General features: G+C 38.2%; 1 protein-coding gene across 1 annotated transcript in view; it reads right to left on the bottom strand.

Moving 5' to 3' along the window:
- Positions 1 to 15,364: 15,364 nt before the first annotated feature.
- cdc42ep4b (CDC42 effector protein (Rho GTPase binding) 4b) overlaps positions 15,365 to 27,681 on the bottom strand; it is an 18,100-nt gene continuing 5,783 nt past the window's right edge. Inside the window, exon 2 of the mRNA XM_024285513.2 lies at positions 15,365 to 18,679. Within this exon, the coding sequence (XP_024141281.1) occupies positions 17,548 to 18,537 (990 nt within the window). The 5' untranslated portion in view covers positions 18,538 to 18,679 and the 3' untranslated portion in view covers positions 15,365 to 17,547. The remainder of the gene's footprint in view (positions 18,680 to 27,681) is intronic.

Raw genomic sequence — 27,681 nt, 5'->3', positions numbered from 1 at the left:
AATCAGAGATATATTAGAAAATATGGTAAACGTATGACCTAAATATCCTAGTTTCTGTAATTAACATGACATTAAATCCATCTTGGAAAAAAGATTCCAAATCTGGATCCTGCCTCACAGTGATGCCAGACGTTGCACAAGCTGCTGTGCTCAACACATAGTTGCAGAACCGTTTCCCACTAAGCATTTGACCACCCACGACATTGAACCACATTATATGGCGCTCCAAAACCAAAGTGAGGATTTTATGGCTTAAATCCAGTGGTTCCTCTTGTATAGACAGCACACGGATCGCGTGCCTCCATGATGGATTTTGGCTCTTTGGGACAGCAGGGTGCAGCTGTATTCGGGATGGGGAGTAACTTAGTGGAAAACTTGTTAAATCTATGCCTGCACATCACCAACCATGGAAAATATTCAATGTTTGCATACAAGTAGGAAAGGATTCCCCCCGTTTGACATTTTGTCCCTATATGCACCCGTACTGCTCAAAGTTAGATCATCTTTGAACTATCTTGAAGGAGTTCCCGGTGGTCTTTAAATCATGATTATAACCATTCTTAGCCAAAATCAAAATAATTTTTTAGGACTTAGTTTCTGCAGAGCAGCAGTAGGTAATTAGAAATTCTCCTCTGAGTAGTGGCACAAAGTAACCCCGCCCCCCTTCCCCTTTTCATTGAAAGAGCTCAGACCTGGGAGCCTTAGGCCCCGAAGCATATTTTCGACGTCTTTTTTCCAACTGCATTTTTTATTGGCTCCATATTTACAATCATTTGAGTAAAGAAACACATAGAAATTTAAATTTTTAACCTAATTTTCATTATATATGTCTATAAAACACCACAAGAACATGTTAAAAACACCAAAAACACGACTGTCATTGGAGTGGGTTTTTACAAATGGTTTTATTTCCTAAAGTTCCAATAATTTTTTTGTTTTTATTTTCTTTTTGAAACAGTGATAATGAAAAGAAATTAGCAAAATATCACTTTTAAAAGAGTACAGTGTAAATGTGAAAAACTCTCTTAAAAAAGACAAAAAAATATCAAACAAAACACAGCGCTTAAGAACACTTTTATATCCTGAGATTTTTTTTTTTTTTTTTTTTAATTCAAGATTCAAGATCAGCTTTATTTATCCCGCAGGGAAATTCAGTAAAATGAATGGAGAATAATGTACTTTAGCTTACAAATGCTATTTATGGACAACTTTGAAATTCAAAATGTAGCAATCCACAGAATCAATTAAAATCAATTAAAAACAGACTGAGACTTAAACCTGTTCTTAAAAAGAAATGGAAAAACATTAAATAAATGTAATCGCACACATGATATAAAAGTGCGACAGCAAAAAAAAAAAAATCGTTGCTTTGGCAACATTTACAGACAGTGACGTCAAAATAAGTGTCACATCATATAAAGCATTTAATCTCTGATGTGTAATATGGTACAATACAGTAATTATTATATAATAACCTAATAAAAAAACACAACTATGGTATAAAACAAAATTCTAATGACTAACTTGAATATGTTTTGCTGAAAAAATAAATACTTCCCGGATTTTTTATTTATCATCAATTTATGCAATAACACCTTTTGAAAATATTTTACATCACTTATTGCAAAAATATATATATATTTTGCAGTTTTATTTATTGATTTTAATCACTCGATAAGTAAACAATGTATTCACATCAGTAGTCTTATTTTATAATTGAATGCTGAATAAGATTTTTTTTTTTATTTTTTTATATTCTAATTTTTTTTCCTCCAGATGCGCTCCAACCCACTTTATTACAGATTTGCTGTCCCGCACAGACATATGTCCTCACTGGACGTCACCAATAGAAAATGTCTTACCTCCGTCTCCAGCAGAATGTTTTTCCACGATACAGCACCGCCATTTGGAGCCAGATAGATGTCAGTGATTGGTCCAAGTCGATTGGTCACGTTTTTAGGGCAACCACTGTCGACAGTCATGATTGAGATTGTTCAAAGTTCACACTGAAACCAGCTTGGGACAATCTGTCAATCAAACATTCGAGGTAGGGGAACCACATGCTTTTACTGAGGCATCTGATTGGTCAGTTTATAACTTGAAAAACTTGAGGCAAAAAAAGAACAAAAAAAGGGAAAAATATCAAATAAAGAATTAAACATCATAAAAAAATTGGATTATCAAGATGTTAAAATAATAATAATTAGAAAAAAAACAAATAGGAGCAAGAATGGTTATTCTGACCAATAGAATCACAGAGTAATAGCTGCTAATTTCTCTATAGAAGTCTGTGGGATTTAGACTTATGTTTGGGATCCCTGGGGGGAGGAGTCAAGCTGTCCAGTGATTCTACAGTCTATGGTCACAGGACAAGTCCCTGATTGGTCGACTGAGTCACGTCTTCATTGCCAAAGTGCAGATTTTTGAACTCTTGATGCATCGAAACGTCCAAAAGTGTTGTAGCATAAACAAAACTTTAGCATTATAGATGTAATTAAGCTTTTGTTACTTATTCTGACTCATTAAGTAATTAGCATTGATCTAATTTAAAGATATAGAACTACATTTTTGGGAATCATACCGTTAGCCAAGATGCAGTCATTTCAATGTGAAGGTTTACTAAAGCACAATGATATAACAGACAGTCTAAAATGTCAAAAGTCACAATTATTTTTCTCAATAGGAGGAATAAAACATAGTGGATATTTCACCTGAGGATAACATATGAGTTTGACATTTGGACCAAAGAGAGTTCTCACTTTGTGTAAACCCTGTTACACGTGCAGCACAGAAATAAGAACTGACTTTGCCTTGTTAACACAAATGTAGAAAATCAATCACATTCAGAATTAAATAACTGTAAATTCTATTGTGGCTGGAGATTGATTCACTGTTCGTCGTCAGTTTTGTTTCCGAACACAAACACACTGAACAAAGACAAATGTTTTTGCAGTCACAGTTCTTAACACTCAGCATGACATCAAGGCCCAACTGTAAATCATTCCCGTCCACAGAACCACAGTCATCATTTCTGTCGCAGCAAAGGAAACAAATCCTGTAGTCCTGTCCTCAGACGGCCTGAAATGTGCCTGCTGCTCTGTTTATTGGATATCCTGCCGTCTTGCTGTGGGACTGCAGCCCACTGTGGCACCCGCAAACAAAGATCCTCTATGTGCTGCATCGATATGCCCGGTTCAAACCCCCCCACTGGGTCTGTGTCTGCCAGGAAACCCAGCCAGGGATCGCCCACCCTCCAGACTCGGGCCTCCATCAACCGCCTGTTGTTTGATGCTCTAGAATCGTCCTGCAGAAAAATGCATGTTCCTGTTTTTTTCCCATCATCCCTTTTTTTCGTTGCTCAGCAGAATCCTCTGCTGTGGGGTCAAAGGCGGGATGAGGCTGCAGGACATATTTCTGAAGACTGCTGGATCAGAGGATGAGAGATGTGGAGGAACACCGCTCAGCACTCTGGGTTTATTACTTAAGAAGGGAAAGGGAGGAGGACAGGACACTGAGAGAGGAGGTCAGATGAGTTATCGCAGGAAATGGTGAAAAATGTGGACAGCAGAGGGACGCATGTAGGAAAAGAAGGCTTTTTTTGGTCAATCGCCACTCCCTGCATTCCACACTCAAATGAAACATTTTATGCAGATGATGATGTGTTGTACGTCGACACAGATTAGCTCTGTGGGTTTGATATACTTGACAGTAATGAGGGGCAAACAGGGCATTCTCTCATTTCAAACAAACGTTGCCATTGTTTTGCGAGTCACTTGATGCTAATAAACTCAGATCTGTGCAGATATGAAGTAAAACCGTGCAGTTCTTGGGAAATCGGTGAGAAAATACAGTACTGAACCTTGATTTTGACGACAGCTTTTTGAGCTGCGAAGATTAGAGATGACATGAATTAAAATGTCTTTTTTGGTGAGGCTCTACACCACATCTGTAATAGTGGAGGCCCGGGGGCCGGATCCGGCCCGCCTGCTGATTCTATCCGGCCCTCCAGATCATTTTATTTTATTGTTATTAATCCAATGTTATCTTGCACTCATTCTTAACTTGTATAATTTTGACAAAATATATTTTGATGTAGAATCAAATATTGAAAGTTGTTTAAGGTTTCAGCTACATCCCTGCTGTTTTGGCTAATTTAGGCTTTTTGTTTTAGGTTATTTTTAAAGTTTAGCTATTTTATTCAGCTATGCTAGCTGTTTTGGCTAACCTACGTTTTTCTGTTTTGTTCTGTTTTTTAGGCTAATTTGGAGTTAGGCTATATTTAGGCTACATGCTAGCCGTTTTGGCCAATTTAGGCCTTTTTCATTTTTTAGACTATTTTGAAGTTTAGCTATTTTTTGCAGCTAAATACTCGAAGTTTTGGCTAACCTAAGTCTTTTTTTGTTTTTTAGGCTAATTTGGCGTTTAGCTAATATTCTAATTAGCAGCTTCAGCGTTTTTAGCTATCAGCACTAGTATCTTCAGCACCAAAATTCAGCTTACAGCATTCACACTAGCATTATTACAGGTAATGCTATATATTAAGTTCATAATTATGGTAAAAAGTTACAGTTTTAAAGTTTTAAAAACGTAGTTTTAGAGTGTTCAATAAATGTTTATTCTGTTCGGCCCGCGACCTAAGGTGTGTTTTGGATTTTGGCCCCTTGAGTTTGACATCCCTAGCTCTGGGAAATATTTGATCCTACTATTTTTGTGAGGTTTGTCTTCTTGAGCCCTGACTCAGAGCTTAAAGTCAAATACAGAATTGACTTTTTCAGTGTATTCGCAGAATTCGCAGATGTCTCCTATCCCTAACCCCCCTAAAGAATGTCCATTATAGAGATAGACCTCAGCACCAATTTCTGATGCAAAAGTTTCATACAAGCATCTTGAGTTGTCTGAGTTTTTGAGGATAGAACCAATAGAAAAGCAGCATTTTTTTGGGAAAAAATATATTTTTCAAAAATGAGTTACATGCAGTTTTGAGGACGGCACAGACAGAGGGAGAGGGTGAAGGACCAGAATGTGTTCAGCAGCTCACTGAAATGTGGTCGGGTGAAAGCAGGGTCATTAAAAAAAACTTCTAATGTGATACACATTGCTTTTCAGGTTGTTTAACTGACAATCTATCAGTCTTAAACACTGATCATAGCCGTTGTTTTGCCATCTCCCAGCATGCCTCTGCTGTAACGAAGTAGCAGTCAAAAATGTCATACCTGACGTTGGTACTGTACTGGCGTTCAAAACTGGTCAGCGAAATATAAAGTTCGTATAAATGAAATATCCCAAAGATTCAAAGGACTTCCTTAATTTCAGTCTCTAGTTGCTTTGTCCCATCCTCGTAATTCCTGGCCAATTTAGTCACATGGTTCTGTTTCCAGGCCGAAACAAAGTAAGCGATCTCAGACTGGAACAAATGATTATACCAGTCTGAATATAGTCTTAGATTCTTCTTTTTCAGATTCTTACGAACACATTCTGTCACTTTTTTTACTTTCTACGTATTTATTAAACTTTCCCTTTAATCCAAAGGACAACAAATTCAAGTTGCATACAGTTGAGTTGAGTCACAGTATGTATCTTGTCTCTGAATGCAGAAGTGATCCAGTGCTCCCTCACTGCTTTGTCTCCGTCAGCAGAACTATGTGACCCTCCAATCTGCCAAAAACTTCTGCAAAAGTGTTTGGAGTCAAAGACTGACGTAACGGACAGTTGACGACTCAAATACCGCAGAGTCCTTTCCTTTTATGTGCTGCATTTTTTCACTCATTAAGTGCTTGAGGTGAGAACCAAAATGAATCAGTTTCATTTGAAAGAGGAGTGGAAACTTTGCACAAAGTGTTTGTTTGAAATGTGAGTGGAAGCGTGCGGCGGGGAGAGCGGGCAGCTGTGTTCTGGACTCGGAATGCGTTTGTTGACGTGAGGCGTCTTTAAAACACTCGAGGCTGCAGATGCTCCTCAGTCTCTTCAAATTCTTCAAGCCATCGTCGTTTGGTTTACAGATTTACACACAACTTTCCATTTCTCCAACAAATACTCAATAGAACCCCAGAGCTGGTCACCACTGGCTATGTTTTTTTTTTTTTTTTTTTTTTTCTTGCCTCTGAAAAGCTTCAGGAATGCGGCTGGCCTTGGCCGATGCCAGTTCCGGTAACAGCCCGAGTATGTGAAGCATGTCAGGCTGGGTGGGCTTACACTTTATAAATATAACCCTCCAAACATGTCCAAAATTCTCTGTGAGGCTTTTGCCGCCACAAGCGTCATCATGCAGATAATGTACTGTATATAAATAAAGGGAGGCACGTTCAAACGCACGTGCATGTGTCACAGCAGTCACATCTGACAGTAGAAGTACAGTACTAGACAGCATGACTGATGCTCGCCTTGTTTATTTGCAGTTTGTGGACGCTATCCTCAGTTTATGCAAATATGTCTCCCAGCAGATTCATCGTGCTGTTCCTGCGCAGGAAGTGCAGATGCAGGTCACTTCCACACTCGCTGATAAACTGAATCGGTTTGTCTGAGGACGGCAGAGGCTCCATGTTTTCCAGTTCACTTATGAGAACACGCTTCTATTTCCAGTTCTGTGTTACTTGTAAATAACACATAATCGTTACAAAAACCAACCAAAAATTCAAACGGACAAAAAATATATATTATATATACTTGAGGAACTTTATGTATTACTCACTCATGATTTAGATCTGGTTTAAGGTCATATTTTACAGTAAAGAAGAAGAAAACAATACTTATAGTTTTACTGCTCTGGTGTCCCCCAGAGCTTTAGTTTAGGCCCCCCTTTTTTTAAAAGTGAAAAAGTGAAGCATTGGATCAATTAAAATATTTTAAAATTATTACTTTTCATCAAATTAAAAATTTTAGACTCAACTCAAAAATGTAATTTGACAAAAATATTATTTTTTGAATGTAACACATTACAGAACTTTTGCTAAGTGATCCAATGTTTAACTTTTTCAGTGTAAATCCCTTTTTATGCTTTAGGATAATACACTGTTTTCAAGACTTCTAAGGATTCAAAAAATGTTTTCATTTAAAAAAAGGTGATTTCAGCTAAATTCAAGATCCTTTGTGTCCATTATATTTCAGCATTGTTTGACCCTTCTTGACCAAACTGCACTTTTGTTAGCTTCATATTTTGCTTTTCGCATTTTTTTAAGTTATGAATAGAACAAAAAACAAACACAACAACAACAAAAAATAGCTAGGAATCTATAGAAAAAATATACAAAATAAAATAAAACAAAAACACAGTATATATATATATATATATATATATATATATATATATATATATATATATATGTTTTCAACAACAACAGAAATATAATGTTTAATTTAGTTTTACCAGAGGTGGGGTAAAAACAAAAATCGATGCATGATTCAACCGCGACTTAAATATGCTTTTTAGGTCTGGATTGAAGTTAGTTTTTACAGTAAAAGAGAAAAAAACTGCAACTTGTAGTTTTATTACAACTTGTATCTCAATTGGGTTTTCTGTTCTGGTGTCCTCCAGGGCTTCTGTTCGGGCTCCCTTCTCTTTCATTCCTTTTTTTTTGGGTAAAGCCTTTGTCATTGCGCATTATTTGCAATACTCCAACACCAAATCAATTAAAAAATATATTTTATAACATGGTCTTCGGGCATTTTTTTAATGATGGGGCCGGATGGCTCCAATGTTGCTCGCTATTTTTGTTTCACCAGTTGGGGGTGTAAGTTAGCGGGAGAGCATGTAAATGGATGAGTTATGGGAAGAAGGAGGGGGTTTGCTCCGCACTGATATTACCACCCTCAACTCAGAGGGGAATTTTGTAACAATTTATTTCCGCTCTGCAGAAACTATGTCCTAGAAAGCAACACTGTATTTTTTTTATTATTTTTTTTTTGTTTTTCTTAAGAAAATTTGGCATGCTCATAATGAAAAGACGACTAGGAATACTTTTAAAATAGTTCAAAAGATAGTCAAAGTTGGTCTTTAACCAGCTGTAAACTCCCCGTATCTTTTACTCTGAATCTTTGTTTGCATGTATACTTCTAGACCAAACAGCACTCTAGCTAGCTTAATCTGCTGTTTTTTTCAAGTTATGAATAAAACAAAAACCACGATCAAAGTCAAACGGAGTGAGCTCAGCAAAAAACAGGAGACAGATGGTTGATCCCAGTTTTTGTTTTTTCTTAAGCGTCCGTACAAACAAGCTCTTTGACTTAAGGGGCGTTGGGGGATTCCACTGTGTGTGGTCTTCAGATTGACTTCTTCGCCGTTTGCAAGCTCGACACAAATGTTCCTGGAAATGTTTGACTTTGGTCCTCTGTTTGTGATTTCTCTGCGGTCCCTGTAACCCAAACACCAGCGTGCTCGATCCCTCTCCGACATGCTGAGGCCGTGCTGGCTCGTTGGCAGCTTTCCAGACTTTTTAAGGAGTTTTCAGTCGCTGAATTCTTTGTGTAGTGGTCAAAACGTTTCTCAAATGTTCTAGCAGGTTCACATGTTGTCTATGATTCAAAAGTCGAAAATAGTTGTAGAAAGAAAAAGGAAAAAATGTAAAGAAAACTTGTCATTTGTCTAATCTACATCTGACTTTGTAAATACGTCTTTAGCCGAGCATAACTTTAACAAAATATGATGACTTGATGTTAAGATCTTAAAAAAACAACCAGAGGATTAAGGCTTTGTCATTGTGTTACAGCAACATAAAGACTCTCTTTTGAGCTGTCGAGCATCCTGCTGCGTTTAAAGATACATACACAGCATCGACTTGTGTTTAAGCGGCCTGCTTTCAGTTTCTAATTTATAACATAATACAGTCATGTCACATGGAAGCTCCTATGTTAGTGAGGTCATTTCACTAAACGTTAGCAGCCTTTTTTTAGGCTGTCTGGTTCCAATAGACAGAAAGTTAACAGCTTTGATTTAACTTAAAACCATAACATAATTAACCTCTTTAAGAGACACCTACTTTGCTGCAAAAATGTCTTAAAAAAACAAAAATTAAAAAATGCAAAATTTTTCTTAAGTCTCATTGAGCTCTTGATGGATAAAAGCAGGTTATGGAACAAGAGACCTCAGGACCAAATGTACCAAAAGAGTATCTAGTCAGCCACTAATTTTGGTTCTCTCACTTAAAAAGATTAGAGACAAAATGAGAAAAAAAATCCAGAAAATCGGATTGTCTGAATTTTAAAGAATTTATTTGTAAATTATAGTGGAAAATAAGTATTTGCTCAATACCAAAAGTTCATCTCCATACTTTGTTATATATCCTTTGTTGGTAATTAACGTCTTCTTTGAGTCTTTCTAAGGTTTTCACAAACTGTTGCTGATATTTTGGTCCATTCCTCCATGCAGATCTCCTGTAGAGCAGTGATGTTTTGGAGCTGTCACAGACTTTTGACTCCTTCCAAAGATTTTCTGTGGGGTTGAGATTTGGAGACTGGCTAGGACACTCGAGGACAGTGAAATGTTTCTTATGAAACCACTTCCTTTGTTACCCGATCAGTGTGTTTGGGATAATTGTCATGCTGAAAGACCCAGACATGATTCACTCAAAATCTGACCATTCGTTCTTTCCTTTACACGGATCAGTCGTCCTGGTCCCTTTGCTGAAAAACAGCCTAAACCATGATGCTTCCACCCCCATGCTTTACAGTCGGTATGGTGTTCTTTGGATGCAACTCAGCATTCTCTCTACTCATGACGAGTAGAGTTCACACCAGAAAGTCCTATTTTGACAGAAGATCCTCTTACAGAAGTTACATGTCTTGCTTGACCTAACATTTATTTTCCACCATAATTTGCAAATAAATTCTTTAAAAATTTGATTTTATTTTTTTTTTTCTGTCGTTTTTTTCTTCCATGATGAAAATGACCTTTTAAGTGGGAGAACTTTCACGATTGGTGGGTGACGTAATACTTTTTGCCCCACTGTTCTAGAAACTGCTTTTGAATCTGTTCACACACAACCTGACATAACCTGAACACTGAAGGTGTAAAGGGAAGTGCTGCGGATGTAGCAGTAGGAAAATGACATTTCCTTCTCCGTTTGGTTGTGAAATCCTTCCAGACGTTTTCATTCGGAGAATGTGGGGGCACGCCTGCAGCGTCTGTAAATAACTGTCTCCTCTCTGCAACCTCCTCCCCGGGCACCGCTGGAGTCAGCCGCCCAGCTTCCAGCCCTTCCTCGTCCAGATCAGCTCGCGGGGGAAGGAAGCCAACCCCTCCCCGCCATACAGGAGGTGAAATCCCAGAGGAGGGGGGGCAGTGAAAGGGTGTCACCCTGGAGCGACCGTCTGACAGCAGGAAACTGAAACAAACCGTGGCTGTGTGTCAAAGTGACAACCAGGATGTGTGATGTCAGAGAGATGTATGACTGGACTTTAACACAAGAACTTAACCCAAAAACAACCAAAAATATTGTTCATTAAAAAAAAAAAAAGAATTACAAATCTGTTAAAGTTCAAAAATATTCCAAAATATTAGTGTTTCTGGTCAAAGTTTAGTCTTTATTTTGAAATTTATAAAATTTTCAATCAAACTTCTAAAAAGATGAGCTAATGAACAAGTGCTCCTCAGAAAAAAATATAATTTGCATTTTTTTATAATTAATAAAAAAAAAGAATGCACATCTTTAAAACCTTGAAATTCAAAATTAAACTTTATTTAAAAAGCACTTTACCAGAACCCCTACAATTGCTTTGCTTAAAATTAAAATGTAATAAAAATAATATCTATGATTGTTTGTTTTATTTTTAAGATGTGATATAGGGCCAGAAATGAAATAAGAATTGTATTCTTCTCACTTCTCCTTTCCTGTCATGAAGCTATATGAACTTTTGTTGTGTACTGAATATGTTAATGTAATGTTCTCTTAATTAAAGGAACAAATAATAATAAACCAATAAATAGGAATGTAACAGATAAGCAACGTATTCAAATAAAGACGATCAGACTCTTATTTCAAGGAAATTTGTCTTGGAAGAACCTTATCGAAAAACTTTTTCCAACAGCAAAATAGCATTAGTTTGACAAAAGCATTTTTGGAGAAAAGTATTTTAGTCTTAAAATAAAAATTCTTGGTAAGACCAATTTTCTCAGTCCATTGCTGTATATATATATATATATATATATATATATATATATATATATATATATATATATATATATATATATATATATATTAGCACATTTTGACTTATTTCTAGGGGCCTATTTTTGCAGTTAAAACATCTTGTTTATTTTATCTTTTTTTTTGAGTCATTTAGGCTTGAATAAGAAATGAAGTTTCTTCTTTTTTGGAGGACTTTTGCAAATAAAATACAATGTTTAATCTCAACAGAGTAAGAATTATTCTGCTTTTATTTTGTAGGCCTGAATGACTCAGTTTGTTGCATTCAGGACTGGCGCATGGGAAACCAGGTATGTTTTTTAGCTATAATGTGTGTCAATGTCAAGACCCTTCAAGCCAATACTGCATGCTATGAATCTGGTTCTCCCTGTGCCTGTCCCCAGCCCGGATAAAACACAGGGTTGTGTCAGGAAGGGCATCTGGTATAAAATTCTCAGCCCAACTTCCTCACAGGATGTACCCACAAGGTGAACAATTGCTTTTATTTTGTAGGGAAAGAAAAAAAAACTACTATTCCAGGAGTTTTTTAATCCAACTGAAGCAGCTGGATGGGAAAGTAAGATTAAAAAATAAAAAAATTAAAGTGCTTTTTTAATTAGAATGTTTTCACTCCACTCTAAAAAACTTTTTGATTTAAAATCTTTAGAAGAACAATTTTAATGTTGTAAAAGTTTTTGTGCTTCTGTGTTCTGAGCAATTTGTACAAATCATGTTTACATCAAAAAGAGAAAGAAAGAAAAAAGGAGCGCTGGCTCCCTCTGCTGGCGATAACACAAAATTGCATATTCAATCTTTAAACGGTAAAGCAAATCACATAAGTAATTTAACCTAGATAATGAAAAAAAACTTTTTGACAAAACTTGTTCTTCAACTTTAATTTTAAAAAAAACTTATAATTTAGAATTTTTCCACATTTTAATCATTTTTTTTATCCTTTTTTTCAGAATGACGCTACAGAGACTGACTTTTTCCAGTGAGGTGCTGAACTCTTGCTGTAAGTATGAGCACACATTCGTCCTCAAATATCCTCGGCGGCTCCTTGTTCCTCAAATCTGCAGGAACAAGAGCGCAGACGTCTGTGCTTCTGAGAAGAGCTCAGGCGGAATCCGTGTCAGACATTTCTCAGCACACAGCGGAGAAGTCGCTTGGAGTCACTTTCAACCTCCTGTGATTCCAGAACAAACAGAACGCCGGTCCTCCTGAACCCTCTACAAGTGCATCCACGCCGCAGAGGCTTTGATTCGCTCCCTTCAGACCAGACTCCAGATCACGCTGAGATTTGCGTGTTTGCTCCTCTGAACAGCAGCAACCACACGTGATGGGGTGATGTAAACAAAGCCAGATGAAGGGAAAGAGGAAGCAGTCTGGATGGAAGTCGGATGACTTTGTGGGAAAAGAAATGAGCTGAAACAAACAACTTGAAATGTGTCTGAGACTATTAGAGGAGCTAGAAAAGTCGTTTTTTTGTTTGGATTGTGAAGGGAGCCTAAAATACAAAATAAAGTCCATTAAGTATTGAGATTAGGAAGGAAAAAAGGTCATAAAAGACTGTTGGTAATAAACAAAAACTCTTTTTCATTATAAAACCAAATATGTTTCCATTTTTTTCTTATTTTAAGTGACTAAAATTTATCACAGTTCATTATTTTCATGAGTATGAACACTTTTTCCAGCTTTAGGATATGTGACATTACCCATTCTATTCCATATGACTGTGCTTTATGAATATTCAAAAGCAATCAACAATCTACAGCGGACCTTAAGGGCAAATCACACCGACACAAAAACCTATTAACAATCAAAACAAAAATTTAAAAAAGCAAAACATCATATTTTAGAAATCACAAGATAATTCCAGAAACCACAACGCAATTTTCAGAAAAATGAACACAAGAAGAAACCATATAAGCTAGACACTATGAAAGATCGAGATCCAGCGTTGCTTTCAGGGCCGGCTCTGTGCACGGGCGACCTAGGCAGCCACCCAGGGTGCCATTTTCTGGAGAGGGCACCAAATTCCAATGATTTTTTTTTTCTTTTTTAACAGTTTAACACACCACTACTTTTGCGTTAAAATGTTAAAAATCAAGCAGAAATTGTGTTACACCTAGGGCGCCATGTAGCCCAGGACCGGCCCTGGTTGCTTTAATATATATCTTTTGGTTGACAAACGGCATCATCCAATCACTGCCTACCTCCTTTTATTTTATTTCTTTTTATCTCGTAAAATTTCTCATTTGACAGTCTTTTTTGTTTTGTTTTTTTCTACGGACACCGGAAAAGGCAGTTATCCAGACAGAAAAATGGTTTAAGCAAAAATAAACATGCTCCAAACTAATCATAAAAACATTTTCATAATGCTGACATTTAATTTTTTCAAATGTTAAATGTCAAATGTCATCATCCAATCAGGGCTTCAGCAATAACTTTTGGTCTCTTATAAGCAGTGACAAAGGCTCTTAATAAGCTTTATTAACACATTAATAATGTGTTTATAAGACAAATAATGTTTATTAACATACTTAGGAAGATTCATTAACATCTAAAGTGATACCATTGTCTACAAAGGTTTTATTAATAAACTGCCTACAAGCTAAACAAATGTATTAACCATCTTTGTTAAGATCATACTGAGTTTTTTGCAGCACCTCATCTAAAATGTTACCCACTAGGCCCAGTTAGAATCCCGACTGAGACTTTTCTGAGTGGAGTTTCCACGTTCTCTCTGTGCATCTGTGGGCTTCCTCCCACAGTCCAAAATCATACTTCGATTGCCCCATGTGGGATTGTGGCTCTGCAACAGACTTCTGACCTGTCCAGGGTGTACCCCACCCCTTCACCCAGCAGTAGCAAGGTTAGGCTCCAGCAACCCCATGGCCACATATGGGACAGGGGATTTCCTAATATACACAAGCTGTGCAATGCACAGGAAGTGCTTTTTGTTATAATTAGTTTGATTTGATTGGACCGACATTTTCCAGATTCTTTCATTTTGACGTTTGGAAAAAATATTTCATTTTTATTTCGGTTTATTTGTATTTTTTCGCTTCTGGAATTTTTTAAAAACTTTTTTGCTGATGTTATTTACACATATCCACGTGTGACCAGCACAAAAAAATCATGTAAATTCATGTTTGCCGCACATATTTTGAACAGAAAACTCACTTGTTCTTGTTTTAATGATTTTTTTTTTTTTGCTTTTTCAGTTGTGATATTCAGAATGCTTTTGTGTTCAGTGATATATTGATTTGCACTTCAGGGACACTAACAACCCTCATCAATCATGGCAGGTTCCACAGGTTCTACATTACCTGATGGCTGAGCAGAAACTTACCTGGTAGTTCCACTAAAACGATACTAGAGGGCGGTAGAGGCCCGTCTCTGAACGGACAGGTTTCTATCCACAAACTCAAAACTCCTTGAAGATGATTTTTCAAAACTTTTTCTTACTTTTAGTCCACTTGGATCATGTTGAAAGTATAGATTCTAATAAAGAAATGTATGTTTCAGGGCAACACTTGATGGAAATCTAACAGAAAATCTGGAGCTGAAGTATGTCTGAATGTTTTTGTTTGGCTGGATTCCATCGCAGATGGACGGCGAGGTTTGATGCAGACGCTCACAGCGGGTCAAATTCTTCAGAGATCGTCCAAACACAACCCGTCTCCCTTCTATCGCTAACCGTATTTCAGGCCTCAAATTGATTCCTAATGCCGACCCATGGTCCTGAAACCACGCCGCTCATTCCATTTTTGATCTGGAGCGCAAACGTTCTCCTTTATTACCAATACGCTGACATTCAGGCTGGGTTTACACATCTTTAACGGATTAAATCTTCTATAAACCTCGCGCAGATTTGGAATCGCAGGTGATGTTTGAAGGATCTTTTAGCTTTATTAAGCACTCTGCGCTCCCTCTTTAAATCAATGTCAAGCTGGAGGGTTCAATTAGCTCTGAGTTCACGTTGCCTGTGATGTGAGATCTACTGGGCGAGGTTTTAGCTCATTCAAGGTTATTTGGGTCTAATAATCCACTCCAATCCGCTGTTTGCTAAATGTTGCTGGAACTCTTTCAGTGGCTTGTTTTTGGAGTTTTTTTTTTACTTCAAGGTGAAATTTCAATCAGCATCCTGCTTATTTTGGAAGCGGATTATGATTAAAGTTGCTTGGAAATGAGGCGGCCCGTGGTGAAAGACTGGCAGGGATGAAAGGAGAAACAGCCAGCAGTTTACCAGCTTTCTCTTTTTATTGAAAAATAGAGCCGTTATTTCAACTAAAGGAGAGCGCAGGAAGTAAATATATTAATGTGCTGTGAAAACACAAGACGTAACACAAACAGTACATAGTTGGAGACGAACACTATAGAAAATGAATCAGAAGAATACAAATCGTACAGCTGAGGTCTTGGCTTGTTTGTGCAGCCCTTTTTTTAAGCCACTCCCCCTCAACATCTGCAAATTTTCTGCAAAAACATTTGCAAAATTCTTGAACACAGTTTATTCTGGAGTTTCCCACAGACATGCCGAGCAGTTAGGACATTTACACACTTTATGCATACTTTCGTATTTTGGACGAACAATTTAGATAAGCTGACTGCTACAAATCACATTAATAATGGTGCCACTCCCTCTAAAAGTTGCCAATACGCCTCCAAAAAAAAAAAAAAAAAAGATAGTCTTTGATGGTACCAATCATATTTATACTTTTAATATCCGACAGTCTTGGGAGTGAATATTTCACAGCGATTCCTAAAATTTGGCCCACACACACACAGAAACAAAAGTTGTTTATATCTGCACAAAAATGACATTTAGAGGATTGTGCAAAGATATGTCTCAGCTGAAAATGAAAAAAAAAGACATTATTTAAAATAGTAACTTATGTTAGTTTTTTCTAGCAAAACGTTTGTATGAAAGTCTTGCACATGCAAAGAAAAAACATCACAACCACGCGGATGTGTAAAAAAATCCCCGTCAATTTCCCTTTTCAGGAATGTCCCATAACATCTCGGCGAATAGTGTTAGAATCGGAAAAAAGTATCTAAAGCTTCAAAACAAGAACGTACACTTGGCAATTTCCTCCTAACCGCTTCCAAACTCTTACTTTTCCTTTTAAGACTTAGCACGCAATGGCACAGCATCCCGATTCCGTGAAAACCACCACAGATTAGTGCCACAGCAGGAAGTATGAGGCGTTTATAATGTGGCACCTTCAAATTAAAAGTTTCCTCACACGTGTCATAAAGGGAGGTCGACTTTTCCTATCGCTGATGGATTGATTGAGCTTTCTCGTTTAGAGTAGACTTAAAAACCCTAAGGTCTAAGAGAAAAGGAACACCTGTCTGTTCCTGCAGGCACTCCAGCTGCCTGACATCCAACACGTTTAATGAACAGACCAGAGAAGGCCGTACGATTGGTTGGTTTAATCATCTGTTCCTAGAATGTGATCTGCATGGCAAAGAGGAGGTGATAATTACCAGAGACACACCTGACCACTTCCGATGGAATAGCTGTGCTACGATAACACTTGCAAGTGTTGATACACCAGTTTCTGACATTTAAAGCCATTTTAGAGATCCCCGTCGAGATGCTAATGTCGTGTCGGTGGGGACAGCTAATTACAACAATCAACACTTGTATCGATTTATCAGCAGGAATGATGATGATGATGTAGAGTCACTTGGTCATATTGATGCAAACATCGTTTCTTCTGTAGTACCTTGTAGTATTCATAAAGATAAATATCAAAAAATCCCCCAAATTCAACTTTTAAGACTCAACAATCCACATTCAGACAGCTCTGTTCCAACGAATAAATATCCCGACTGGATAATACAGATCTTCCCAAAAGAGTGATAATAATAATAATAACAACATCTTAAGATAATAGGCTAGATCCTCTTCCAGGTTGTGTAGAAACATACAAAGATGTGAAAATAGCAACAAAAAGTCTCTACACTCAGGAATAGAAAGTATTATTGCTTCATCTATTTAGTGTCTAGTTCAAAACATCCTCTGATTATGGCAACATGTTACTATATTTCACCATCTTGATTCCGATGGTCGACCTTTGCTTCTTCAGTTCTTTAGTTGACCTTCTCCAGTAGGAGTGTATACAGGGCTAGTATTTGTTGAAAAGTTGTAAAATATCCTTAGAGTTGAGGTGATGCACAGATTGCATTAACCAAGACATCAAGAAAATTGTAGACAGAGTGAGTTCTTCAACATCTCTACAGCAGTGACAAAGGCTTGATTGGTTCTATTCATGATAACAGAGGATTGATATTAGATTGAGCCTCGTGTGGCTCTGACAGCGATTCTGATTCCTCTATTATGTGGGGCTTTGAGAGTCCACCGGACTGGTTTTCTCGTTGATTGGAAGGCTGCTCGCGGCAGCGATAGTTGCTTCGTCTACACCCTAATCTCGTCGTCATCTTCATCCATGTACGTGAAATCGTCTTCCCCGCGTGGCGAACTGTACTTGGCACTCTCTGTGTCTCCGTCGTGGAGGTGGTACTGCGGCCTCTCGGATCCTGAGCTGGACACGGAGCAGCTGTCCGTGTTGTGGTGGTTGTTCCTGGCCTGAAGCTGTGGCGAGTAGGGTTCCGCCCTGGCCTGGTGCTGGTACGTGCCGCGGGGCGGCCTAGCAGGAGCCAGCTCTTCTGCGTCATCGTCGTCAATGTGGGGAATGTGGGACGGGGACGCGCAGCCCTCGCTGCTTTTGCCTTCTTCGTAGCCAAGGTCATCGTCCTCCCAGCTTTTCTTTTCCATCACGCCCAAAATGTCCCAAAGCATTGAAGGGCCCAAGTCGATGTGGAAGGACATCATGGACTCTGCCTGCTTCATGCCGCCTCCTCTAGGAATGGACGGAGGCAAATCCGTTGCTTCTCCAAAATTTCGCTCATCCATCTCCATGTCCAGAGTTGCTATTGCTGCTGCTCCATTGACAGGCTTGTCTTTAGTGTCCGTCAGAGTCTTCATAGGGCTCGAGGAAACACTCTTTGGCAGCTGACTGCCTCTGCTTGCACTCTCGTCATTTAGATAAGGCAGGGATATGGCATTTTTCACAAACTGAGACGAGCTAGCAGAAGGCAGCGTCATGTTGTACTCGTACTTGTCTCCTCGGTTCACAGAATGCGACCTCTTACTGCTTCTGAAGGTGCGAGAAAGAAGCCCTGGCTTGGAACCTGGAGAACTCTGCTTTGTCTGCGGCTCCCTAGGAGCTTCTCCTGTCCTCGTGCTGAGAAACGACGTGTCGCCAAAAGCATCACCTCCTCGCCCGACGTGCATGGTGTGGCGGAAGTCCCCCAGTGGGGCGCTGATCATCTCTGCAGTCAGGTCAGCCCTGGACCTCCGCTTTGACTGGCTGGAGTTGTTCACCAGTTGCTTTAGAATAGGCATGATGGTAGCGTCTTTGTACCGATCCACAGATGGAAATCAAAAAAGACTTAAAGGAGAGCTCTTTATCTTGACTTTTGAATATTTAATAAGTCAGAATAATTCCAAGTTTTCTTGAGGTTCAGGTTTCATCTTGACAATGAATCTATGAAGAGCAGAACAAAAAAAAGACATTAAAATCAATTCATACTTCCATTAAAAACATAGGATAACTATAATGTCTTAAAATATGTAGACGTCAAGATTTTTGCTTCATTTCTCTTACTACTACCACCCATCAAGTTCACAACAAAGGCTCAACTGAAGGGCTTACACTTGCCAATATCTATGAGAGACTTGTATAAAAGTAAAAAGGGAGCTTTCTGGTACAAAGTTCACACACATGGACTAAGAATCCAGTTATGAGACTACTGGTGAGATTTGAAATACTAAAGTTTTTGTGGTTTTCTGTCTCTGAACCATTTTTTTGGGATCTTTTCCTTCCGCTGTCAGCTTCAGTTTTCCATGGGATGCAGTGACTGCTGTTCCTGTCTTGTTCTCATTTAGGTCTGGTCTGTTACATAACCAGAAAGAAATAGAATACTGGGAGCCAGAACACATCGAGCTGACAGGAAGAAAAGCGCAAGAAAAAAAATGCTCAGGGTTTTTTTTTCTTTTTCTCCCTGGAGTTGGATAACCTGACGGAATAGTTTAGGAGTTCCAGATCCTTTTGTCTTTCTGCCATCTCTTTATGGAAAGATATCATGTTTCTTCTCCATATTTGTGGGTTGTCTTTGTCTTTTGTTTTTAGGACATGTAACCACAACCATATTTTCCTAAACATACTTTAAATACATCTTCAATATCAGCTTTTGTCAGAAGCTACAATTTTTCTTGACTTGTAAAACAAAAAAAATCAACTCATCCTTAAAACACAATCTAAAGATGTTCAAGATGCTGAAACACCCACATGTGATCATGCTAGTCAACCAGCTCCACGTGTTACTGATACCAACAATAGCCTCATTTGTTTTAGCTAAAGGGTAATACCATTATTTAGTGTTTTCAGGCAGACGCTGAAGCCTACGGTCTTGGTTTGCTTGCGTATTTCCCTTGTGAATCCATGAATGGAGGCTCACTCAACAATATGAAAACATTTGCATTTCTGACAAAAAAACCCATTCAGCTGGTAAGGCTGTAGTACTACAGGGAACAGAGTGAGGTTTGATACATGATACAAGCTAGTGCATCTTTTTTTTCTAGCCTCTTTCAAGTAATAAAAAAAGCTGAAAAAGCAAATCTGTAAGGTTTTATCTTCTGTACTCTTTCATTGAAAGCATCCATTTTTTTCAGTTGCTAACCTGACAGAAAGAAAAGTCGTTTCATTCAAAATGATTCGGGTTTCAAGTTTACGCCGCTGTATCAGACGACTGTAAAGAGCTTAGTGTTATGAAAGCCATTTAAACAGCAAATAAAAGCCAAATTGTAAGCTTATAGTTTAAAGCTTGGAACAAACAAATACCCCAGAATTCCCTCTTAGCACCACTCAAAGCTAAACTCTTTATTCCATCCATTGTGTGTTAGCTATTTACAGCTAAAACTGGCTGGCTGTGCAGCTGAAGCCTAAAGACGACGCGTCAACTGATATGTTCTCCCCCCACTGTTCCAATAGTTTTGTGTTTCTCTATGGCAACATCAGAGATAGGTTCTGGCCTCTGGTTGGATTTCCTGCCTCTAAGCTAGCTGGTGACAGGGAGGAAAAAAGATTTCACCCCCAACGTCGAGGGATCAGCTCATTTGGATTATCCCTGCCTGGTGGCCACATGCAGGGTTATGAGACAACCTCTGCAGCGCTAAAGCTAAAGAGGAATGCGTTTGATGTGTCATGTCACAAGAAGATGTTCTGTCTCAGCAAAAAAGATGTCAATGGAATCTCAAATATCAAAAACGTGCAGATGTCACTAAAGGATCCATCCCATCGTTTGCCCGGAGGCAAAGCTTGATGTTTGACACAAACCCCCACTCTACCCTAGGATAATTAGGTCTGTAGATTAAAAAAAAAAAGACATATTGCCCGCTTGCTATATTCATCACTAGAGACTATATGGTCAACATCAAACTTTAAAGCAGTGCGTCAAAACCAGATGAGGATGTAAAGCTTAACCCAAAGGAACTAGATGTAAACCACTTAATCACACTGGTCTGTGCCCCTTTAGACTTAATCAGACGGACCATAAACCAGTTGATCTAAGCACTATTATGCCTTGAAGTACCCCGAGTGTGTGAAAGAATGCTTACAGTTTGAAGAGGGTATATGAGTCAAGTGGATGCCCCACATAGATACACCAGCGGAAACTGTGTTGCTCGCAGGATAAACAAAAATACAAGCGATTAAAAATGTTTATGAAACTTTGATGTGCCAATGTCTACAAATTCTATTAATTATTTACAAGACAGAATATATTAGACAAAACTCTGTGGAGCATCAAGTTTACTGACAGCAAAGACTGCCTTAATATGCAGGAGGTGGTGTGGTGGTAAATCTCTCCATGCTAATACAGCTAGCACAAGCAAAAACACTATAAAAAGGGTCACATCGATGCATTTAAATAATTATTGAGACATAGAAATTAATTTTCCTCTATCTGCTGATAGTCTCTGTACCCATAGTGTAATTTGTCGCATCAACCATGATGTTGGATCAAGTTTTTAATCGTATAAAACGTTTCTTCGGCATAGTTTATTTTTTCTATAATCTCTTTAAATTATTAGCCATTGGGGCTCGGTATCATAAGCACACCATCTTTACTGTGTACAGCAAAACTGGGTTTTGTGTAATGTTGATATTTTTTTCTTATATGGGTTGTAGGTAGAGGTGAGAGGTAAGAGTTGCAACAGGGAAATAACTCCCAACAACAAATTGGCATTATAGGCTGTACCAATACTGGAAAAGTCTGTCGGCCCTGACCAAGTATGCTTAATTTGGTCTTAATCGAGTCCTGAACCTTGGCAGTCTGTATTCAGACTGCCATCTACCAGACATTTCTTCTCTGAACTAATGTCTAACAAAACCAAGTGACTAAAGATCTCTTCAATCATTGGCCAAGAGATCAAGGGCGGAGCTAAACAACGAGATAAAGAATGATGGAAGTCCTACAACCTTGTCAGATTAGTTCACTTTTACAAACTATATTTTACTGACTAACCGAGACCAACTTAAAAGATGTGTCTGAGAGCGGCTCCTAGTCCCGGACCAGGGTCTTCTTGGGTGTATTCAGACTAAAAATTTGTTTCAGATTTTCGGGGGAAATTAGCTCTAGTGTGTCCAAATGTGTCCAGTCTAATACACCCTAAGTTTTATACATGACGCTCTGTCTGTACAGTTGAATGGGATCAAACCCATATCCTACAGGACATTGGTAAACAGTTTTAAAATCCTAGGGGTCCCAATGTAATATTATTTCAATTTTTGGGGGGATGCCAAGATTCAGAAAAAGGATTTCCAATATAAATGTTCAAAGGATTTAGTTTATCAGAAAATGTAAAGAGATCTCTTGCTGCTCATACACTTTTGATTGCCAAGTTTGATACATTTATATCAATTTGCTGTTGCACTATTTAGCACCGAACAAAATTAAATAAACAAATAAAAAGAATGTTTTGTGTTTAAATTTCATCACTTTGAAGATATGTTTAAAAATGATGTGAAATTATTTAAGTGACTTAAAGGAATTGATATATATAATCTACCTTTATAGCTCTGACTACAGTAAGCAATGTGATTTATGTGTAGAAGAGAAAAAAAATCAGAACATACAGAAATCTGAGCATACCAATAAGAGCAAAGCGTTATCACAAAGAGACGAGATCATCTTCCTAAAAATGTTTGTTTTAGCTGAGAATTATTGCTTTAGTCACGCTGCCAGCTGATGACAAAGCCTTTATGTAACCGAGCACTCACAGCGCCATGTGACTCCGGCTCCAACTGAGACGAGTGGTGACGGGGCTATGAATGATTAAGAAGCTCTTATGCGGGCAAAATGACATCACGGCCAGCAGGCTCTTCAGCGCTCACTGTTTGTAATCCCAAGGATGACACACATCACACTCATAGAGACCAGGCAACTGGCTCTCCTTTCGCCACTCAATGAAAAACTGCCAATGAGCACATACAGACTTTTTTTTTTCTCTCTCTGCGTCTTTATTTATTTAGAAGTGAGACAGAATGCATTATTTATTTGCAAAGTGGAAGCCTCCATACAAAAATCTACTAATAAAGTGAGGTAGTGGGATATTACGCAACAGCTCTGGCTCTAAAATATCACATTGCACAACTTTAGACACGAATAAAGAAAGTAACTTTCATACAGCTATATTTTTAGATTTAGAGCTGATGATCATTTTAAAAGATACATTCTGGTGTTTTGGAAATAAAGAGAGTCCTTCTAACCTTGGGCTTGCTGAATTTCTCAATCCTTTTGTTAGCTACATTGATATGTTAATCCATATATCAGCTAGCCCAACATTCTTCAACAATCATAATGAAGTAGTCAAAGGGTCTGCACAACAATGCAAAGTTCGTAGCTATGACAACAAGCGTTTGCAAATTTAATTTGCCCCTTCTTTGGTTCAGACCCCAACATCTGATTCCCACGGGGAGGAGTTCTTTCAAAAAACTTGGAATGATAATTACCTCCAGATTGTGAAAAATTGAAGCAGTGAGGATATATTTAGAAAAGAAATCAGTTTGATTAAGCTTATTTTTTAAAAACATTTTTTACTTTAACCAGTCTACAAAACTTAACAAACAAAAAATGTGTATAGTGAATAGTTTTGACGTTCTCCTTACAGTAAAATCAAGAAAATCTAAAACTCTGGAAATAATTAGTAAAACTGCAGCAAAAATAATGTTTGACACGTTTGTGGTACTGAAACTGACAGAATTTAAAAATAAGTTACTGTACAAGTGCAAGTTACTGTACATGTGCTAGGGACATTTTTGGTCTTCACAGGTTCAAGGTGCTCTGAAAGCATGAGAATTTTCATAAAAGGTCATTTTTAAATTTACAACAAAAACTACATTTCTTTGTTTCGCAGAAAAAAACAAACTTTTGACTATATCTTATGAATAATCAAAAGTTTGTCTTGACTTAAGGTCAACTATAGTGGAGACAGACTCTTGACTAGAGTCCATCAAAAAGAACTACAGTCTGTGGAAGTTTAAAATAATACAGGTATCACCCAAAGCTTGAAGTAAAAAAAATAACATTAAAATATATACATATGTGCACATACCACTTTTTACCTTGCTTAAGGCCAAAGGGGCTTTACAGTCACTGGTCTCATTCACTAATGGGGGTTAATACCTAATACTGATACTGGTTAAGCACCAATGAGTGATTAGGGTGTGAATTTTGACAATTTTATGCCTATTACACAAATAGCCTTGAACAAGCTGTAGATATTTCCGTTTTTAGACTGCTAGCACAAGATAGTACTAGGGTCAATTTTGCGGACCGCCCATAAATCTGTGCTACTTCTTTAATGTTGTGGTTGCTATGCTGTTTGTTGCCATTTTCGTGACTTTAAGTTACATTTAATTGTATGCTTAATTCAGTTAATGTAATGCTACTTCAGTTTTGAGACTCAAATGGTTTTTACACCTGCTTCATAACTCCACGGCAGATCTGTACGACACACAGCCTCTCTGTCTGCTTGGCGAACATTTCAAAATCTGAGCTCATTGAACCGAACGTCATGATCACAGCGCGGAATATGAACAAAGCTTTGGCTGAGCGGTTCATTTCCAGTGTAAATTCACAATCCGTGCCGCCCTCGCAGCGTTTGGTTTGAAGAGTGCGGATTTTGAAACGTTCACTGCACAGATAGAGGTACTGTGGACATGGATCTGCCGCAGATCTTGTGGTTTATCTCCATAGAGCGCATTAATGGCAGCGCACACGATCTATTTAAACCCGGAAAACTGTAGCGGCAGAGCTTGCTGTATTAGCGCCAATGTTAGCTTAGCTTAGCTAGACAAAGCTCTCTGCTTAGCGTGATCAAACTCAGTCACAGTGCTTCCTCTTCAGGGGCTCATGCATCGCCGTAGTGCACAAGTTCTGCCTTGCAGAAATTGCATTGGACACTTTTTCCTTTATTTTTTCTTAAGTTTCCCACATTTTCAAGCTCCGTTAGCATGCAGTTATGATACCCTAGCCTACCCAGAACTTCCTATGACATCAATGCTGACCCGGATTAGCACTACTGCGCATGTGTCAAAGAGAATGGCAGACCCGGCATTAGAAAGCGCGCACCATAGTTTTGAGACAAAAACAAGAAAAAACAAAAAAAAAACGACACTTCGACTACCAAATAATCGTGGCACCCCTAACTAAGACAGAGGCTACCGAGACAATAGGCGACTTTTTCTGGTTTTATTGTAACTTCTGGTAATTTGTGACAACTAGCCTGCATCAAGCTAAAGGTCCAGACATTGTCAAAATGCGAACACCTATTGATTCTTTTGGTAAGGTTGAGCTTTCAGAGATTTTGCTAGCTTGTTTTGAAGTAAAATCTGTATTTTAAAACGTAAACATCCTTAATCGTCCATGTTGTTGGAAAGGAAAAAAATAAATCATCTAAAAAAAATTCTGATAAGGCAACTGGCCAAGTTAATTTTAAATCAACCACTTACAAGAAAAGTTTCCAAGTAGAACATTTTAAGAACGTAAAACATGCAGGCAGTAAGAGACTTCTTAAATGAGCACAAATCTGATTTTGGCCTGGATCTGTAGATAGAAGACTGTTGTGAGTTCATTCCATTCAAGAGCTTGTTCACATACTTGGTGGTTTCTGAGAAAACAAGTTTCATCACACAGATAACATCTGAAACAATATCAAGTTTATGTAGCATGAGAACATGGTTTTGTTTAGTAACACCCATTAATATCTGAACAGTGAAACAAACCAAAATCAAAGTATGTCACATTTGAAAAATATGTCTGATTTTTCTCTGGTTAGTGACAAGAGTGTAAACACTTCTCTGCTCTTTTATTGCTTCTTGCAACATAAAAAACTGCTCTCCCTGTTTAACTTCATTTCTAGTGACACCACTCAAAGGCAAAACCTGTTTGACGAATGGCAGAAATATTTTGAGCAGAAACAGGCTGTGAAAGTCAGGAAAGTTAAAAACTCCCTCACCCACATGTCAAACACACACATATTTCACTGAGGTGCATGTCCGTCTGGTGCTTGAAATGATTTAAGGGAAAATGGCACCAATTTTTGTAAACAAAGCCAGAGCGTTCTCATCTAAATCATGAATCATGTAGAGGTAAGACAGCTTTTGGGGGTTGAACTAAAATAAGCCGAGGCAGCACGACTTACCAGACCACTACAGCCTCTCTATGTGACTGTGTTTGTGTACGAGTGTGTAAACTGTAGCAGATTAAGTTCCAGTACCCTAATGCCCCAGAGAGAAAAAAACAAAACAAAACCACCGGAGGATTAACAAAAGCATTTTCAATGTGAGCAAATAAAACCAGCACGCCGGGGTTGACCAGTGACAAAAGCCTGGGTACAGCAAACCTCATAGCAACGTTACCCAAACCAACCAGCCTTTAACAGCCTTAGAAACTCTTATGTTTCGGGAAATCTTTTATTCTTTTTGGTGTGTGTGGCACAATTTCACACCCAGCAACATGATCACCATGAGAGCAAGTTCAGAGATATTCTTTTTCAGCCTTTACCCAGAGGGCGTTGGACGACCTTTCAAACCACTCTTGTGTTTCAAGTTGAGTCGGGCCTTTAAAAACTTAAATGGCCAAATAAATCAGCAGGTAGGGTTTTAAAACCAAAGAGATAAAACGTGCCACTTTATTACAGAACAAGTCTTGCCTGAAATACTTCAATCAACACACATGTTGCAGAAAAATGCTCTCGGTATCGGACCCCATCCCCCTAAAAAGCCCATATGGAGCCACCAAAGCGAAATGAATCCCTAAAAGAGGCAGTCAAGGGTGTCCCTACTGGATTCACTAATGCCAACACAGCAATAGACTGGGTTTTTTTCACCCTGCTCCCCATGAAATGTGTCCAAACCCTCATTATTCCGACAGTAGAGGGATTGTACTAAACTCAGTGTGTATGCGCTCGTGCGTTTTCACATGAGAGTACTTGTATAATCATCGCAATCCTTCTCATCAGTTGCTGACTAACAGACAGCATTGACGCCTGGTACAAAGGGTCAGGATCTAAGCCAAGTGGTTAAATAAGCCGTCCAATTTCTGTTGTGCCATGATACAATGCACAAGTTCTACTGAGGATTGTTCTATAAAAGACAGAGAGGGAATACATGCTCCTTTGCAGCAAGAATGCCACTGTCTCAGTGGACTTGCACGATAGTGTAGTGAATGAGATTAATAGAGTGGCCACAATGGCTCTCATTTTTCCTAAGAAATGTGGGGTGAGAATCTGAGCCAGTTTAAAATGATAACTTGTGAAAAGAAAAAAGATAAATTACCAAGAGATAACCTACTGTGACCACGACAAAAGAGGGTGCAGGCTCAACAACCACACAAACTTTTAGAAAAAAAAAAAAAATCAGTAAGAGGCCTTTTAGCGTAATTGGAAGATTAATGGATGTTTTCTGCAGTATGTCAACTCCTCAATAGTTCTTGGTCATTTTATTTATTTTTTTATTAGCAGCCCCCCTGCTGAAGTCAAACACACAAACCCCAGCAATAAAGGTCTCAGCAGAAAGCCCTGACTAACAAGATGAGTTCATAAAACCCCCATGGTGTTGACTTTAATGATACCTAACAGCAGCAAACCACCAAAACACTTGTTAATAAAAGAACATACAAGCTCACTTCAACCAGATAAAAACCACTCTTAAAATCAAAAGTTAGGATCAACTGTGGTCACAGGTTCTATATCCATACATCATATTGTTTGCACAATAAAAATCAATTTCATGACTTTAGTATGGTGGATATTCTGATGGACGACAAACGGACGACTGAGCCTGTTTAGATGAAAACAAAATATCAGATTGTTGTCAGATTTCTTTATTAGTTATTGATGGTTTCTCCTGACTAGGTAAAATAGTACTACATTTAATTAGTACGCAGCCAAGGTTGCCTCATAATGCTACACAGAAAGCAAAAA

The sequence above is a fragment of the Oryzias melastigma genome, linkage group LG19 (genome assembly GCF_002922805.2).
Source record: "Oryzias melastigma strain HK-1 linkage group LG19, ASM292280v2, whole genome shotgun sequence".
In the NCBI taxonomy this organism is placed as follows: Eukaryota; Metazoa; Chordata; class Actinopteri; order Beloniformes; family Adrianichthyidae; genus Oryzias; species Oryzias melastigma.
The sequence above is the reverse complement of the archived record's forward strand: the minus strand, read 5'-3'. Positions and strand labels throughout refer to the sequence as shown.